A 19,794-nucleotide genomic window follows, 5' to 3' on the forward strand; every position below is an offset into this window, starting at 1 on the left:
ACACTACTAATGATGGGCTTCCTGTGTCCCGTACTGTGCGGCTTAGGAGGACTGTTATTGCCGCTGTTGTGTCTCTCTGCCTCTCTGTCTGTCTGTCTGCCTGTTTGCCTGTCTCCACGATCTGCATGTGCATTCTCTCTCGGGATCTATCAGCCAACCCTTTTGTCTGTCTCTGTGATCTACATGTGCATGTGTGTGCGTCTGTCTGTCTGTCTCTCACCCACTCTCACTTTCTATCTCACCCTCTCTTTAGCAGTCTCTCAGTTTCACATCCATATACACTACACCACATCTGCCTGTAAAATCAAAAACAAAAACAAAATAAACGAATGAACAACAACAACAAAAATGTCTTACCTGTGCATAGACCAAACACTCTGGTCAGGCCTCAATAGCCTACAAAACTCTTAAAAGTATGAAGGTATATTTAGATGTGTGTGTTTGTGTGTGTGTGTAAACAATTGACAAAAAAGATACCACAAATACATCAATACATAAAAGTAAAAATGACAGTTATGTCCAAAGCAAGTAATTGAAAGGAAAGTGCATTTAATTTGTGTGTGTGTGTTTGTAAACATTGGACAAAAAAAAAGTAAACATGTACATCAATAGATAAAAGTAAAAATGAAAGTTACATGTAAAGCAAGTAACTGAAAGGAAAGTGCATATGATGTGGGTGTGTGTGTGTGTGTTTATTTGTGTATGTATGTGTGTGTGTAAACAATGGACAAAAGATATCAAATAAATTAAGTAAACATATGCATCAATAAAGTAGAAATGAAAAGTTGCGTGCAAGACAAGTAACTGAAAGGGAAATATATATATGTGTGTGTGTGTGTGTTTCAGAGTCTGTGTTCACCCCCTCCAGTCCAGTGCTGCCCTCCACCATCCTCCCTACAGCAGCAGACTCCTGTCGCAGTCTGTCCCCCCCCTCCTCTCCCGACAGACCCCGGGTCAAGAAAGGTACGTGCTGCTGTCACACCTTCCTCTAACTGTGGGGGGCAGTAGGGATGTGTGTGTGGTTTGGATGTGCATATGTATGGTGTGTCTTGTGTGTGTGTGTGGTTGTAGTGTATGTACATGGTTTAGGTGTGTTTGTGTTCGTTCTTTAGTTTAGCTTCTTTTCACTGTTATTGATATTAGAACACGCGCGTGCGAGTGTGTGTGGTTTGGATATGTATGGTGTGTGTGTGTGGTTATTGTGTGTGTGTGTACATGGTTTAGGCGTGTGTGTGTGTTTGTTCATTAGTTTAGCGTGTTTTCACTATTAGTGATATTAGAACGCGCACACATGTGTGTGGCTTGGATGTGCATGTATGGTGTGTGTGTGTGTGTGGTTATTGTGTGTGTGTGTACATGGTTTAGGTATGTGTGTGTTCGTTCCTTAGTTTAGCGTCTTTTCACTATTAGTGATATTAGAACGCGCGCACACGTGTGTTGTTTGGATGTGCATATGTATGGTGTGTGTGTGTGTTCGTTCTTTAGTTTAGCGTCTTTTCACAATTAGTGATATCAGAACGCATGGGCACATGTGTGTTGTTTGGATGTGCATATGTATGGTGTGTGGTAGTAGCGTGTGTGTGTACATGGTTTAGGCGTGTGTATGTGTTTGTTCTTTAGTTTAGCGTCTTTTCACTATTTGTGATATCAGAACGCGTGGGCACGTGTGTGTGATTTGGATGTGCATATTTATGGTGTGTGTGGTTATTGTGTGTGTGTGTACATGGTTCAGACGTGTGTGTTCATTCTTCAGTTTAGCGTCTTTTCATTATTAGTGATATTAGAATGCGTGTGCATGTAGTTTGGATGTGCACATGTATGGTTTTGGTGGGTATGTATGTACATGTGTGTGTGTGTGTTTGGAAGTGGACTTTACCAGACAAACGTGGATGACAGTCATTAATGAGTGTATCGATAACGTATAGGCATGGAGAGATGTGGTATCTAAAGGTATATGTGTGTTGTTCGGTGTACAGGCAGAAAGCCCAAAGCCCTCACAGAATTCCCCATCTGCAGCGGTGCTGTGCCCAAAAGAAAACGAGAAGGTAACCACTATTCTTTCACCTTGTGAACTTCTCCATTTCTATCATCTCTTTTTCTCCTCCCATTCTTCCTTCGTATCTGTCCCTCTTTGTTTCCATCATGATGAGACAGAAGAAATAAGCTTGTTTTTCTTGCTGCAGTTCTTGGGCTTCAAGTTGTTTAACCCCCACTTTGACTGGCATGTATGAGTGGGCTTTTTATGTGTGCTGAACGTTTTTACACAGCCATAAATGCGGCCTTGGGGGTGTACATGTTGTCTAGGTTCATGTTTCCACAACCACCAAAAGGCTGGCATGGATTATGGGGGTCTTCTGCATGTCTATACACACAAAAGGGATTAAGGCCCAGGTAGGTCTGCACTTTCTGCTGATTTTGGAAATAATGAAAATATTCCACCCTTAACAGGTGCACAGTACAGGGATCAACCCCAGGATCCTCTGATTGGAAGACCAACGCTTTGATAACCATTCAGGTGTTAGTGCCCCATGGAAAGACATGTTGCTTTTCTGGTTGCAGGCAACACGACCTACCTGTGGGAGTTCCTGCTCCACCTGTTGCAGAACCGCGACACATGCCCGCGCTACATCAAGTGGACCAACCGGCAGCGTGGCATCTTCAAGCTGGTGGACTCCAAGGCCGTGTCCAGACTGTGGGGGCAGCACAAGAACAAGCCCGACATGAACTATGAAACCATGGGCCGCGCCTTGAGGTGAGGGTCTCTTCAAGCTTGGGGGGCAGGGGGCGTGGGGGGAAAAAAGGATGGGGGGATATGCATGTGGGGTGTTTGTGTGTGTGTGTGATGAGCGTTTGTGTTAGGTGTCGGGGTAGTATTAGAGAAATGTGTGTAGTCTCTAGTGTGAGTGTGTGCGTTTGTGGGGGAGGAGGGGTGTATTGTAGTGTGTGTACTGAAAAGAAAATAGGAATGTATTGTAGTGTGTGTACTGAAAAGAAAAAAGGAAAAGTTAGAGAGAGAAGAGGAATGGACTGGACTGAGGTACCATATTAAAACAGACTGAAGAGTGACCCCTGTCTGCCCGCCCGTCTGTTGCAGGTACTACTACGCACGGGGCATCCTGAACAAAGTGGACGGCCAGAGGCTGGTGTACCAGTTTGCCGAGGTGCCGAAGAACATCGTGGAGATCGACTGCAGTGGTTGCTAGGCCCTGCTGCTCTCCTCACCACACCGCAGCACAACAGACACTCACCCACTGGGACATGCTGCCAGCCCATGTGCAAATATGCCCACTCGCCTCCCACCTGCCCAGTCGGGGGAGGCTGACATGAGTTCTGGCTCCAAGCTGCCTGGCAGTGATTGCTGATGAGACTGGAGGATGGGTGGTGGTTGACTCAGTGGATCAGCGTGAAGCGGTGGTGAGGAGGTTCTTGGGGGTGGGGAGGAGGGATGCTGTACAGCCCGAGGCCTTCCAGCTGCCACAAGCCTAGGGAGAGACTCACAGCCCGCCACCACATAATGCTTCTGCTTTGGGACAGGGTGTGTTAGAACCCTGAACAACTGTTGGCTGGTGGGAGTGATAGAGGAGGTGATTGAGGGGGATGATGATGTTTTGGTGGGAGGTGGAGCGGGTGAGCTGGTCATCGACACGGTCAGCGCTGGCTGTAATAGTGATGACGTCACCAGCACAAGGAGAGGGCATGGAGGCGGATTAGTGTTGTACTGTGCTGTGCAGTGGCCCAAACAAGAGGCCACGTTGGGAGGGGGCAGGTGGGGAGTGATGTGGATGTCCTGAGGGTGGCACAACTGACTGCCCATCAAGCACTACCCTGACTGCTGCTGTCATGGAACACCGCCCACCCTCTTGCCCCCCACCCCCAGCCTCATCGCCTCATCACCCCCCTATCCCCCTGAAAGTCCAGCTCTGCAGACTGTCTCCAATCAGTGGTCGGGGTATGGTGGAGACAGGAACAGGTCTTCTCTGACATGGAGGTGTGAAGTTCAGGGTAGAAGATGTGACAATTTACTCTGAACTGACGCTAAGTATCTGTGAAGACTTTCTTCTTCTTGAGCACGGACCTGGAGGTGGGTGTGGAAGCAAGACTTGAGCAGCCCGTGGAGGTTGGTGTGGTTCCTGTGACCAGGGCGCTGCAGGACAGACTGGACTGGGGGACTGAGGTGCCTTAGTAATCAGAATCGGCTGGCTGAACAAGTGCTCACTTGTCATCAAATTCATCATCGCGAGGGAATATCTGCGTGTGCATTTGTATGCTTGCGTGTGCTTGATGTGAGAGGATTGCTTTTTTGAGTGCTTGTGTAAGAGATCGGTGCCATTAAAAAAAAAAAAAAAAAGCTTGTCTAGGTGCATCAGTTTGTGTACTAATTAATCCCAGAGCATTGTACTCGCTATCTGTGCACTGTCTTAAAACAGTTCCTACGGCATCGTGTGTATTCATTCACTTGCTTCCTTTAAGGGCACAGTAGAGAGAAGAAGAAAGCAGTAGTTAGGAAAGTGCCTTTGGGTACACCCATGAGGCGAACTCTTTTTTCCTTTTTTAAAATTTTTTTTTTAATTTGTGAAAAACGTTGATCATCAACAACCGATTTGGCAGCATGCGACAGACGGCTTGTGTGTGTGCAGAGGCAGGGAAGGGACAGGTGACGTGCCAACTGCAGACATTGAGTCAACATCATGTCGTCAGACAGCGGAACATGTTCTGTTTGCAATCTGAAAGCAGATGACAGGTGATCTGTATGCAGTCAGAGAGCGGAAGGGTGTGTTCTGCAGGCATTCCAGGAGTGAAGAGGTGGATGTGTAGAGAAGTCTGTGAGGGTTGGCCGACCGCCATGAACTGTCTGTCACATTGTGACCATGTCACCGCCTTCTAGATTCAGTCCTCTGCTTGGGAGGGCAGGGGAGGGGGCAGCTCTACTCTACACTGCAGCACTGCTACTGTCATCCCTCGGCCTTCTCCCCCCTTCTGTGTTGTCCCTCTGTGTGTGTGCGTGCGCGCGCAGAGAACTGCAGTGCTTGCAGGTGTGTGATTGAGACACGAAGAGAGGGGTCAGTCTGGGAGTACAATCTGTCAAGGCAAGCTAAATGTTCAGTCGGCTGTGTGCTGTACTAATTCTAAGACACTTCCTCAACTGCATAAAAGCCAACGCTGTGTGTCACAGTTGCATATTAAGAGACAGAGGCGACATCTTTTGTGTCATTTATAACCGTTGGACATTCTTCTTTTTGTTCCTGAAATAATGTAATCCATCTTGGCCCCCTCATTCCTTCGTTAAACAACTTGTTAAAGGCGTTTGTCTGTTGATCCTGCTGCTGTTTTTATCCCTTTTTTGTTGTAAATATTTAGTTCTCTTCCCTCACAACCAGTACCATTCCTTATTTCGTTGGATCACAGTGCTCGTTTGGTTGGATTTTTTTCCACAGTCATTCCAAAAACACTCCCCCCCCACCCCCCCAGGACGTTTACTGTTTTGTTTACTGATTCGGAATATTCCCGGACAACGTGTTTACAGGGCTTTTGCTTTCTGCATTGAACCTATTATAGTGATGACACAAAATAAGTAGTTCAAGTAGTTTATGATGGCATTGACGTCAGGGACAGTTTTTCGAACGGAGATCGAGTGAAAATCAACAGCATGGTAGCTCACAGAGGCAGAACAAATGTCACAGAACACAAAAACTGTTCCCATAGGTCAGATTCTGAGAAATAGCAAATCTCCTGAAGTAGGAGTTGAAACCGATTGTATGGGTTCTTAAAAATGCACGGAAACTGTTCCCAAGTACAAATGCACGGAAACTGTTCCCAAATTCAGTAGCTGTCCTTGTCCTGTCCTGAAAACTGCTGTTTCGATGCTACCGCCCCCAGCCCCCTCCCACCTGAGTGAGTGTCGACTACCGCTCGAGGTCTACAGATTCAGGAAACCCTTGTTGCCGGGATACAGTGATGAGAGATCACTCGCATAGTCCGACTCCACAAAGAAGCAATTATTGTGCCGTCAGGGTCTTGAAAGTGGTTTCCTTTGCATGTTGAATCAGAACGAACGAACACTGCAGGACACGCCATGGACATGACGCGATTCCGCTGTGCAGGGCCTCTTCTGATGGCAACCCCCACAGTGGCCTTATTTCGATAGCTTTCTATGGACGTGCGCCGTTTACACAGCAAGGATCAGCAGTTTGGATGGAAACACGTACGCACGCACGCACAAATACACGCGCACACACACACACACACACACACACACACACACGGTATTCATACTCGTTTCTCTTTCTTTCTTAAACTTGGTTCGTTTTTGCCAGGCGGACCCCCTCCCACCAATCCCCTCCTCCCCACCCCCCGCCCCCTTTTTCCCTACTTCTAATTTTCAAAGTTGCCAGAAGAATTTTATTGTAATCAAAGTCTTCGGCGAAAGAGTAGATGTGAAAAGTCTGAACAACATTTGTTCTTGTAGAAAGTTTTTTTGTTTTTTTTTCTACAGGCTTCACAAAAAGTTAAGGACCACTTTGACCAGTCTGTCTTTCTATCTTGTTTGAAATTTGGGGGTGACGTTGTTCGGCAAGCGACTGGGTGTGTTTCGATTTCCGGATTCACCTCAGTTTTCTCAGTATCGTTCTTTGATTACTGAATCCAGTGTCTGCCCTAAAATGAAATGATTTGGCCTATCCTTCGTGGTTTGACGTTCGTGTGGAAAAGTGGTCCGAAACTTTTTGAGAAGCCTGTATTTGACATTCGTGTTGAGAGGTGGTCCTCAAGTTTTGGTGAAGCATGTACACATTTATTTGTTAGTGGTCTTTATTATTTTTCACCCAGCACTGACGTCTTCAGAATGAATGCTGACACTCCACCCTTACCGGGTTCTAGTATTGTGTTCATTAATGAAATTTTGGACGGCCCATTCAGCTTTATTATATGTAATAGACCTAAATTAACGATCTTCCATCACGGCAAACGTCTCTGAGGCTTTATTTTATGGTTTTTCATTTTAGGCATTATCTGGGAATTTCGATCGTAAACATGATGCATTGTTTTGTTTTTATTTCAAATTTCCATCAGTGTACGCTGATGGCTAATACAGAAGAGTTCGATTGTAAGTTTACACTGTGAGGCTGAGTACGGGTTAGATAATTATATAATATTCTCTTGTTACATAGCTTAGACCGGAGGGTCCAAGTGCCTTTGTACTGAAATTGTGTAGCATCACATCTTATTAACTACCATCCCCAGGAACCGTGATGCTGTGATCATGTCCATTGCTTTGCTTTTCAGCCTTTGTTATACATATACAAACGACGTGAGTTTCGCTCTGGCACTGACCAATTGCCAACTATTAAAAAAAAATTATTAAAAATTAAGAAAGAAGAAGAAAAGAGCGCGTTGCGACCAACATGTTATGGTCATTCATATTCAGGTATCCGTGATACAGAAAGTTTGTTCGCCCATACTGGAAAACAACGTGAAGTCCTGCCATAATATCCTATGTAAAATCATTTAGATATCCTACTTCACACTCTATCTCTTTTCCATTAATGTACAATGGATGTTTCAACGAGCAAGCTGTATATGACTTGCCGTGCCCTTCAATTCATTGTTGATTTCATTTCACCAATCTTCTTGTGCATCTTGACACTATTCCAGCCTATTCCTAACGATGTGTTTCACCACTCTGACTCAGCGATTTGCCGATTTTCTGTGATACGTACGTTATTAAAAAAAAAAAAAAAAAAAAAAAAAGGACAACAACCCAATGGAGAAGTCTTGTACATATGAATGGTGGTGTAACTACACACTGCACAAAATGTCCTATACTGAAATGATTTTTTAAAGGACCTTAAACAATGACTACGGAAGAGATGACGAAATCTCCCGACATCTTTTGATTTTCTCTCTCTCTCTCTCTCTCTCTCTCTCTCTCTCTCTCTCTCTCTTTAATGATATATTTCCTGACTATCGGAAGTTTGAAACTGCCCCAGGCTGTCAGCAGAGGTGATGGTGGCCTGTGAGATGGTCGTCTTCCGGACACTGGAGCTAGAGAAGTATTAGTTAATCAATGGCGACATGAAGGACGACACGAGTCATCATCGGCCCAGGACATAGCGTCAGTGGACTGGGTTCTGGTTGACTGGTTCCTCATGCAGGTTATTGTACAACAACAACACGTTCAACGTGTGAGGCTTTCCCCCCTGAACCCCACCCACCCACCCCGCCAATCAGATTGTTCATGGCGTTTCGCTTCAAGTAGGCCTGTTTTTGTTTGTTTATCTGTTTTTGTTTAGTTTTTTCTTCTTCTTTTTTCTTCTTCCTACAATCCTGTTTTCAGTCACACTTTTGAAGAAACTGCTCTGCTGTCTGTGTTCTGTGATTTTTCCCAAGCAGCTCATTCGGAAGGAATCGCCTGGGTGTTTTTATGGTCGGCTTGAAATGGCGTTTGTTGTTTTTAGAAGAAGAAAAAAGGTTTTATATGCTGATTGAGTTGATTTTCACATTTCGCCATTAAACGTAATACAAATTGTTGATCTAGTTTTTGAATTTGGCTTCAATATGAAAATCATGTGAGTGAGATGGACACTCTTTTGAAAAAATACAACGTTAATCAAATTGTGGCTTATTGTTTGGATTTGATATCGTTCCTTCACAGTTTTCTTTTGAGTTTTACATGTTTTGGAGGGTAAGATGGAACGGGGGAGGGGGAGGGGGGGATGAGAAGGACTTCTTAGCTGTTGTGATATGAACACCGAAATGTTCAATGTTCAGATTTATGAATTAAAGCCGATATTCATTGCTCATCAGTTCACGATCTCGGAGGAACACTCAGAAACCGAACTGTCAAGAATTGTTCGCAGTCAGAACACCAATAACCATTTCCAGTTGCCTTGGGTGAATTTCGGGCCGAGAGAAATTTAGACAGAGAAAAAAGAAAAGAAAAACAACAAAGGCAACAACAACAACAAAAACGAAGAAGAAGAAGAAAACGTCTTGAGAAGAAGAAAAAAACGTCTTCCAAGGAAGCGGCCAATTTCTGGAATCCGTGGTTACCCATAGAACATCTAAGGGGAACTGATCACTTTAAAGAGACTGACAACACTGACAGTCATCTGGATCCAAGTGGGTCCAGCGTTTCTGGAGAGAACAGCAACAGCTGAGCAGAATGGAAGTTGGGTTCACCAAGCCGTTTGATGGACGAACCAAAATGAAAGCAGTTTTCTGCCTGTAACTGTCGTTCTCAAGTGTGTGTGGCATTGACAGAAGTGTGATCATGAACGATACTAAGGGGTGATCGACATGGCTCCTTGAAGACTGTGTTCACGAAACGTGTGTTAGAAGTTAAATGATGCGAGACAGCTGAAGTCCTGGTCCCCTGGACCGCCCCCTCCCTCCTCCTACCCCCTTCCCTACACCCTCCCCCACCTCCTTCACTCGTATTAATTTTAATTGGGGGGGAGGGGGAGAGAGTTAAAAATTGGAAGAGTTTTGAAGTTGAGATAATCAAGTTTCATCAGTTCATTCCATTGAAATGGCATCATTCCTGTCCTGTCGTCTCCCTCCCCCCTTCCCCCTCCCCGAAACCCCTTCCCGAGTACAGTTTTAAGCTGTTTACCTTATATGACATTCCTTGCTTAAATGAACGAACCATATGATTTTGTGATTGAACGTGTCTTTCTTGGGGAGAAATATTATGGGATTATTTTTGTTGTCTTGGCTTTGTTATGAAATCAGGTAAACGACAGGGCGATTTTTGGTGCCTGTGTGTGTGTGTGTGTGTGTGTGTGTGCGTGTGTTGGAAGGGCTATTGGAGTGGCGAGGGTTCGAGCGGATGGTTTTCTGTGGGGTGTACAGATAAGTGTGCACGAACGGCTTGTTTTTGCATCGGAGATTTCAGTCCGAGAAATGTGTTGATAATAACTAATCAGAGCAGCAGATCTAGCGCCTAGAAATTGGAAACGAAATTGACGATGGTATGTTTATGTGTTTGTGTGTTTCCTGTGAGTTCAGTATCTGTGAGTTCACTCTTTCTGAAATCTTCTTGACTGATTCTTTTTTGTGCACACGAAAAATGAATCGCTCTCAGCACTTATAATGAATCAACTCAACTGTGTTTCGTATACTTGTTTGTAACATCTATGTAACTGGATTCAGTGACAGAAAATTTATCTGCTTGATATGTAAGAGAAAAAAAAACAAAACGTAATCAATAATGATTGATGAAAATCAGCCTTATAAAGTTCAGTAGACCTGCTGCCAGATATAAACAGAAAAATAAGGGAGAAGCAATGATGTTTTTTTTTTTTTTTTTCTTTTCTAATTTCCCTGCTGAAGACATGGGCAGTTAGACTTGGGAATGAGAGCGCCGCGGTCTTCGGTCCTCCGCGCGTCAGAACTACTGCATGTGAGAATACAAACTGTTTCTTTTCTTTTTCTTCTCTTATGCTTCGTTGTGGTTTTTACCTTTGAACAGACTCAATTCAACTCTTGCCCAGTTGTGGATGTAAACACGCTGAAACGGCTTCCTCTACCGTCAACCCCCCACCCTCCCTCCTCCCGCCCCCTTTCTCTTTACTGAAGTCTTTCTTCTCATTCATTTCCCTTCTGTCTGTCCTGTTTTCTGTTCCGGTCGCTTTTATGCTGTTTCCATATACATGAATATGTTCTGTTTATAATCTTTTTGTTGTTGTTGATGTTGATTAATTGAATCGTGTACCACGGGTGCATATTTTATACAATAGCATATGGTGATTATTAAAAGAAACAACAACTAGGACTGTTTGATTTTCTTGGTTTTTTTTTTTGTTTTTTTTTTTGTTTGTTTGGTTGGTTGGGGTTTTTTTTGGTTTTTTTTTAGTATTTCACCCACTTACAAAGTAACGTTTATTATTCAGTATTCAGCATGTCACGATTGGGAAAGAAATCACGTTTTGTAATGGGATAGGTGTGGGTGTGGGGTGTGGGAGAGTCCTGGGAGAGAGAGAGAGAGAGAGGGAGGGAGGGAGGGGTCATGGGATAAGGGAGGAGGAGGGGCAAAGTTGGTAGATGAAATGAGATATAATTCTGGGTTACTACTGGGGTCAGTTTTTGCGCCCCACCCCCCTTTTTATTTCTACCAGGTCTGTTGGTTGGGTACGTGATCTTAGCAGAAGAACGTTTGCTTAGCCTGTAGAAGAGTTTTTCTAAGTCGATGGAGTTAGCTTGGCGGTTAGACTTCCAGAAAATTCTTCAGGCAAAGCAAACTTTACAGTTGCTAAGATGCATCCCAGCCCTGGTGGTCTTCAGTTGGGGACGTGGAGAGGTGGTGTGGGTACTACTTATGAGAACTTTTTTTTTTGGTGCTGATTGAGGGTTACATTCAGAAAGCTGCTGCTGATAACTTGTGCTTTTACTCACAAATATTCGTGTCTATTTGAAGTCACTCAGCATTGATCTCGCTTTCTGTCAACTATTACCCATCACAATCCTTGGATTAGGTTTACAAGACATTTTATTTGAAAACAAAGTTACTATACACATAATGAATTCGACAGGTCAACAGGAAGGTGGGTTTTTTTGTTTTTATTACGTCCTATCTCTCTCTCTCTGTCTCTGTCTCTCTCTCTCTCTCTCTCTCTCTCTCTCTCTCTATATATATATATATATATATATATATATACACACACACACACAAACAGACACACACACACACACACACACACACACACACACACACACACACACACACACACACACATGTGCATGCGCCTGAATTAATTGAATTGGGGGTCGGTGGTTTCTTTGGGAAATCATCATGTACATCAAAGACATTCTGTCCTTATAATAAAAGTTATATATATACTTGGATTTTAGGCCTTTGTCTTGCGCGCACAGGGCATGCACTTGCTCACCTAATATACATATACAGACACGCGAACGCACAAAACACGAAGTGTACAAAAAGCAAAAAACACAATAAGCATGAAAGATGCAGTAAATGCTGTTCTGGTTGCATCTCTCTCTCTCTCTCTCTCTCTCTCTCTCTGGCGCTTTTTTTCTTCTTCTTTTTTAAAACAAAATTTGATATGATAGGATTGATGTTTGTTGTTGTATACATTGATATATGTATGTAAGATGGAGTGTTGTATCAACTGACCTGCAGAGTGAATGAGTGAGAGTGAGACTTTGGCATCGTTCGTTCCAGACAATCCAGCTTTGTCTGGAGCTGTTGTTTGTGTTTTGTTTTGTTTTCAAACCATTACTATAACTACCGAGATCTCTTTTTTGATTGTTGTGTTTGTTGTGTGTGCCGCCGAAAGCCCTTGTTGCACCGTGTATTATTAGACTTTTGTACAGTGGGATGTATACATAACATAATAAGTATAATGTACCGTGATGTTTCGCACCGTCTGTCGTTCAGTCATTCTACCTGTGAAGTGCACTTGCCGGGGTACCCTCCCCGTACCTCTCCCCTACCACCCCTACCTACACATCTTCTCCAGCCCCACCAGGGGACAGAGAGAAGTGGATGGAGGGGGGGAAGGAGGGCGTGGGGGTGTGGGGTAAGGGGGCTTTGGCACCTGTTGATCAATTCTGGAATAAAGTGATTATTTTTGATGTTACTGGGTTTGTTTTGTCGTTCTGTTTTTGTTTTTTTTTGCTTGTAGTGTTTGGGATGAATGTAATTGTGCTCTCTCTCTCTCTCTCTCTCTCTCTCTCTCTCTCTCTCTATATATATATATATATATATATATATATCTGTTTTTGTTGTCTCTCACTGAGCGTGTTTGTCGCCGCTGTCTTGTCTTTCTTCTTCGGTCTCACTTTCCATTCCTTGTTTGTATGTGTGTGGAACCCCACTTTCTCCATGTCTCTTCCTCACCCAGTCGATAACAACCAAACCGGCATGAAACCAAACACCACCACCACCAGTAACAACAATACACAGAACATCGCACACACAACAACAGCAACCACATTAGTAATAATGACTATTAATGCCATGTCCTTCGTCCTGCTCAACACACACAGTCACACACACACACACACACACACACGCATACGCATGCCACGTTACGCTATTCATACGTTTACATGACATTATGATTATGAAATCCAGCACGTACGTACAGCAGGACTGCATGACAGAAAGTCTCTAGGACTAAGACAAGTTGTTGTTTCATAACTGATGTACGTGTCAAAAAATGTCTGTGGCTATGACAAGTTGTTTGTTTTATAACTGATTTATCTGAACGTACACAGTTAGTACCCTTGTAAGTGAGTGACCTTGGCAGTCTCCGAGTGTTCTGTACAGACAGGTCAGGAGTGAGAGATGTACTGATGCTATCATCCGGTGTCAAGCCCCACATTACAGATGGGGACATCAGGTGTCAGGTGTCATACAGATTTATTTTATTTCGCAGCTTCCCGCCCCCAGCCCCCGCTCCCCCCTCCCACTCCCGCCTCCCCCACCCTTCTTAGAAATGAGTCAGCTTTCGAGAGACTTTCTGTCCGTGCCCCTCACACTCATACTCACGCACGGTCTCTGTTTTGAGTTCCAATTCCAAGGAATGATCACAACACACTGTACGTGCACGTGATTTAAGTCATTGGGTCGGCGGTTTTTTTTTAAGTTTTAAATTTTTTTTATTAATTTTTTTTTTTTTAAATAAATCATGTATATCAAAGAGATTCTATCCTTAATAAACACACACACACATTACACACACACACACACACACATGTATAATGTGTGTGTGTGTGTGTGTGTGTGTGTATTGCTATCTGAAACCAGTGGTCTGAGAATCATGTTTGAGTGGTATTTTGTTGTTGTTGTTTTATAACCGTCAATGTGTATTCGATTAAAAAAAAGAAAGAAACGAGAAAGAGGGAGAGAGTTAAGAAGGGAGCAAGTCTTTTGAAGAAAGCAGTCATCAATATTTTAATAATAATATTTTTAGATAGCGCTATAATACAAGCATAAGCAAGCTCTAAGCGCTTTACAATCCAATACCTAAAGTGAAACAAGAAAGCATATAAAAAGTAGCAGAAACATTAAACAGAATCATTAATATTATAAAAACACAATGCATAAATCTCACAAAGTAACATACTATCAATACTACAACCGTTACACTCCAACACTCACACTATCACACACGTACAGATACACACATGATTTAACGGCTGAGATGACAATTTTCACTTAAAATACATACATGAAAAAAGGAACATAGTTGTAATCTGCATGGCGCAGATTTTGTAAAAATTGTAAAATAAAATTTTGGGTAGAAAAGGTAAAAGGGGTAAAAATCGGGTCATTCTCCCTTTCGAACCACACCACCACCATCCATCTACCCACCTCCATTCTCTCTACTCTCCCATCGCACACACTCACATTGCCATGGGCCTGGGACAACAGCACTATTTGAGTTATGACAAGTATTTTTTAAAGAGATAAGTTTTAAGATTTGCTTATAGATGAGTTGTTTGTCTGAGAGCAACAGGCAGAGAATTCCAAGTTGTTGGGCCGAAGACGGAAAATGACCTCTTTCCAAAGGAGTTAAGGAAGTATCGAGGAACAGTTATCTGGGAAGAACCAAGAGATCTCAATGTTCTGTTTGGCAAGTACGGGTTAATAAACTCAGAAAGATATGAGGGTGTGGTATCACAATTCAGGCACTGAAAGCATAGGCAGGCAACTTTATACTCAATTCTGGCTTGAACAGGCAACCAATGAAGTGTCCGCAGGAGAGCAGTAGCACACTCTCTCCTCGACTTTTTAAGGACGAGTCGAGCTGCACTATTCTGTATTTTCTGGAGCTTGTAGAGTTTATCATTGGGAAGGCCAGCTAAGAGAGAATTACAATAATCTAGGCGGGATAAAATGAAGGCAGCAGCAAGTTTGTTGGCGGCATCAACAGACAGGAAGGGGCGGATTTGAGTAATCTTACGAAGCTGAAAGTAAAGAACTTTACACAGGTGGTTCACATGAGTTTCCATCGTGAGGGATGAATCGAGGTAAAAACCAAGATTGCGGATAGAACTAGAAAAAGAAATTTCTATGCCAGAACAAATGATAGACGTTGTATTTATCTGCTTGAGCTTATTTTTATTACCAGTGAACATGAGTTCTATTTTGTCGTCATTCATTTTTAGTTTGTTTTGTTTCATCCACTTTGCTACATTTTCTATACCAGTTTTAAATTTAGAAGCTAAACATGGAATTTCAGAGGGAATAGTAGAAAACACAGTTGAGAATCGTCAGCAAACAGATGATAGTGAGGTACAGACTGTTGAATGATCAAACTTAAACATTATCATACTTCTGAGGAACACGAGTGTCACGTTTATACTAACTACTACTACTGCTACTAATGACGATAACAGCAACAGCAGCAACAACAAGACTGATGACGATAACAACAACAGCAGCAACAACAAGACTGATGACGATAACAACAAAAGCAGCAACAACAAGACTGATGATGATAATAATAAGCAATGGTATCAACAACGACGGGCGCAATTGCCGAGTGGTTAAAGTGTTGGACTTTCAATCATAGGGTACCGGGTTCGAATCCCGGCAACGGCGCCTGGTGGGTAAAGCATGGAGATTTAAACATCAAAAAAAATATTTCTCTGTGTGTGTGTGTGTCTCTCTCTCACACACACACACACACACACACAGACACTCACCCATTCTCCATTGGCAGGCAAGAGGACAGCTCGTGCCAGCTACAGCAAGTGTCACTAGCCGCGATACGTGATGCACGTGAAACACAATTAATTGGGCGAAGGGGAGGGAGAGGGACGGAGGGAGGTTGTCTGAGCAAAAGCTGGATGTTTTATTTTTACCACCCAACTGTCTGGAAGGAAAGTGCAAAGTGCAGCGTCATCTCCAAGATGCCAGCCTTTTGAAATGTGCTTATTTACAGGTGAAATGCTCGGAGTTTAACTTTCTTTTCATCTTCAAAGACTGTGAACGAAAGATACGCGATTGTCACGTACTATTTTGTTTTCATTATCCTTTCGTTTTTTTGTTGGGTTTTTTTTTTTGGTGTTTTTTTTTTTTTTTTAATTGACTTCGAGTCGTAACAGAATATCTTCGTGTGTGTGTGTGTGTGTGTGTGTGTGTGTGTGTGTCCGCGCGCTCGCGCGCGTGTGTGTCTTTTGGATTAACACGTGTGTTATACTCTACAAAACCCTGGTGGTCTCCATTGTACTGTATGGTTGCGAGGCATGGACACTGACGGCCGAAACTGAAAGGAAGATCCAGGCTTTCGAGAACAAATGCCTGAGGAAGCTCCTTCAAATTTCCTGGATCGAGCACAGGACCAATGAATATGTACGGAGCAGATTTAAGAACCTTGCTGGACCTCAGGAACCTCTCCTTTCAACTGCGAAGAGACGCAAGCTGATATGGTTTGGGCACAACACTCGACACACCAGTCTGTCCAAAACAATCATGCAAGGCACATCGAGGGCGGGAGAAGAAGAGGAAGACAGCGGAAGAACTGGCATGAGAACATCAAACAATGGACCGGACTCCATACACGTGAGCTGCTGCCGGCGGCTGCTGACAGAGACAGATGGAGAAGGGAGGATGCGTCTGCGGTCCTCAGGTTTCCCCCAACGACTACTTTGTAGTCATGGGCCTGAGGTGAGGTGAGGTGGTGTGTTATACATGAACGTTTGGCGGCAGCAGCGGGCTGAGCAATGAAAGGTTGATGTGAGTTGAGAGGCTGGAGAGAAGTCATGTCGATGTGACCAAGTGTCGTTGTGACCATGATTTTCAGTATTTTACCAAAGAATGGTACACATGATACTGCAACAGTTATCATACCTATCCTTCCTTTTTTTAACTTCGAGTTATGACTGTGTGGAAAATCCTGAAAGTAAATGATGTCCAAGTTGTGGACACAGAATCGAAAACGAACACCGCTTTATTTTTGTTTACCCATTATTCAGTGACTTGAGGCAGAAGTTCCTAAAAGATTTCCAAAATTTGCCCATAAGCATAATGTTAGAGGGGAAAAACGATGACCTAAGTCGCCAAGTTGGCAAATTCATTTTCTGTGCTGTAAGTAGGAGACAACAAATCAATCCAAGTTCACGGATTTTATCAACACCACCCCGAGAAATGTGTATATCGTATTTTCATCGAACCCTGAATGTCACCGTTATTGGTAGTTTAAAATGTATGACGTGCAGTGAATTAACATTACACTCAATCTGGAAAATGACCTCATACTTTATAAGAAAAAATATGAATGGAATTTTAGTTCGCACATACTGTGTTTAAAAGGAAGTTATCACATAGTCTTTAAATGAACTGTTGGATTACCCACTCCCTCTTCCCCCATCCATCTTCCCCTTCCCCGATGTGTATGCATGCCTATGGCCGAAACACATTAACCATCTGAATCTGAATCTCTCTCTCTCTCTCTCGCCAAAGTTTGTACAGGAAGAGTTGGAATTTCAATCATTGTAATTATAGATTCCTGCATATAATATAGACTGAAAGTATATAATCATAAGAAACACAAAAATACTGATTCCAGAAAAAAAGTCATGATCCTGATTAGAAAGAATTTCCAGATTATTACCACTCTTTAGCAAAATATTAAAAATCATGGTCACAACGGCATGAGATCAAACGGACAAGATCACAACGACACGCGGTCACAACGACACGCGGTCACTTCGCTGGAGGTACCCTGGGTAAGTGCAGGTACCCGAGGAACGTGTTTTGTCACAGTGACCCTGGCGGTGATCGGCCTTCACGAGAGCTTTGCCGGGTGTGTCTGAAGGACGACTGTGCTCAAAATAGGTAGAGTTTTGTTGTGGTTGTGGTTTGTTTTGTTGTTTGTTTTTCAGCAAGATTTATCTGTCTGTGTCTGTTCCTTTCTCTCTGTGTCTTGTGTCTTCCCTGTCAGTGTCTTGTGTCTTTCCCTGTCAGTGTCTTGTGTCTTCCCTGTCAGTGTCTTGTGTCTTTCCCTGTCAGTGTCTTGTGTCTTTTTGTGTGTGTCTTATCTGTCCCTCTCTGTCTTTCTGTCTGTTGTCTATCCCAGTCTGTCTGTATCTGTTGTCTGTTTCTCCGTTGTTTTTTTTTGTTTTTGTTGTGTGTGTGTGTGTGTGTGTGTGTGTGTGTGTGTGTGTGTGTGTGTGTGTGTGCTTCTGTGTGTTGTCTATCCTAGCCTGTCTGTATTTGTTGTATGTTTCTATGTCTTTTGTGTGTGTGTGCTGTCTGGGACAGAGGGACTCTCTGTCTTTTTCTGCCTGTGTCTGCCTCACTGTGTCTGTCTGTCTCTGTCCTTAGTTCTGTCTCCCCTCTGACTGTGTCACTCTCTGTTTCTGCTTGTCACGGTGTGTATGTGTGTGCAGTGATGGCCTAGAGGTAACGCGTCCGCCTAGGAAGCGAGATAATCTGAGCGCGCTAGTTAAAATCACGGCTCAGTCGCCGGTATTTTCTCCCCCTCCACTAGACCTTGAGTGGTGGTCTGGACGCTAGTCAATCAGATGAGATGATAAACCGAGGTCCCGCGTGCAGCATGCACTTAGCGCACGTAAAAGAACCCACGGCAACAAAAGGGTTGTCCCTGGCAAAATTCTGTAGAAAAATCCACTTCGATAGGAAAAACAAATGAACTGCACGCAAGACAAAATTATTTAAAAAAATAGGTGGCGCTCTCGGTGTAGCGACGCGCTCTCCCTGGGGAGAGCAGCCCGAATTTCGCGCAGAGAAATCTGTTGTGACAAAAAAGAGAAATACAAGTACAAATGTATGTTCTTCAGATTATCATCTGTTCAAGAAATATTACACGGGGGTAAAAAATGTGTACGCGCGCGTGTCTGACCCTCTCTCTCTCACATCTCTCATCCAGTCCCCCTCTCTCTTTTCCTCTCTCCTGTCTCCCTGTATGAGTCCCTCTCTCTCACTCCTGTGTGTGTGCGCACGTGCTTGTCCCTCTGTCGCTGTGATCTTCATTAGATTAAAAAAAAAAAAATGCTTTGTCAGCTTTTTGTCACCACGCCTTCAGAAAAAAGAGGTGTGTGTGTGAGTGTGTGTGTGTGTGTGTGTGTGTGTGTGTGTGTGTGTTCGTGCGCGCGTGTGTGTGAAAAAAGAAACCATTGTGTCAACTGTCCCTTGTCTGGTCACTGTGTCAACAAAACTCGTTCTGTCTTTTGGCTTGACGTCGTTGCTGACGAGGAATAGCTTTCGTTCTTTCTTTCTGCCTGTATGTTTTATTCTCCAGCTAACCGGTTAGCTGACAGAAGCTGGGAGGGTCCCCTACAAGGTTTGTGGAGTTTGACGATGCTCGTTGAGATGCTTGTACAAACTGGCTGGAGCCTGTGTGGCAGGATACCCGTCTTGATACTGGACTTGGTGTATTAGCTCAAATGTCTCGAATGATGTGTTGTTGTTGATTTTCATAAGTGCCCACAATACTAGGTAAAATGCGAGAGAGAGGGAGGGAGACGAGAGGGATGAAAGACAAACACGAATGTAACGTTTGTTTGTTTGTGTGTTTTTATGTTACGCATATGACTTTTTTTCTTTTCTTTCTGTATAAAACAATGTTCTGTTGTTTTCCTGATTTTTCAACAACAAAAATCAAATATTATTTTGTATGTCTGTATGTCTTAAATAATGTTAAACTTGAATAAAAATGTTTATTTAAAGAAAAGAAAGAAAGAAAGAAAGAAAGAAAAAGGTGGGAAGGCGACAGAGGGGTGCAGAGGCAACACGGCAGTGCGGACAGTTCCCATCGCTCTACCAGCCAGGATGATTTGTGCTCCAGTCAGGACGGCAGATTC

The 19,794-nt window shown here is 43.4% G+C and overlaps 1 protein-coding gene across 4 annotated transcripts in view; it reads left to right on the plus strand.

Moving 5' to 3' along the window:
- Positions 1-8,947, plus strand: part of LOC143283931 (uncharacterized) — a 160,698-nt gene extending 151,751 nt beyond the window's left edge. For all 4 annotated transcript variants that reach the window (XM_076590375.1, XM_076590371.1, XM_076590372.1 and 1 more), the window contains 4 exons: positions 847-963; positions 1,977-2,045; positions 2,560-2,752; positions 3,095-8,947. In XM_076590375.1, the coding sequence (XP_076446490.1) occupies positions 847-963; positions 1,977-2,045; positions 2,560-2,752; positions 3,095-3,203 (488 nt within the window). In that variant the 3' untranslated portion in view covers positions 3,204-8,947. The remainder of the gene's footprint in view (positions 1-846; positions 964-1,976; positions 2,046-2,559; positions 2,753-3,094) is intronic.
- The last annotated feature ends 10,847 nt before the right edge of the window (positions 8,948-19,794 follow it).

The sequence above is a fragment of the Babylonia areolata genome, chromosome 7, assembly GCF_041734735.1.
Source record: "Babylonia areolata isolate BAREFJ2019XMU chromosome 7, ASM4173473v1, whole genome shotgun sequence".
Lineage (NCBI taxonomy): Eukaryota > Metazoa > Mollusca > Gastropoda > Neogastropoda > Buccinidae > Babylonia > Babylonia areolata.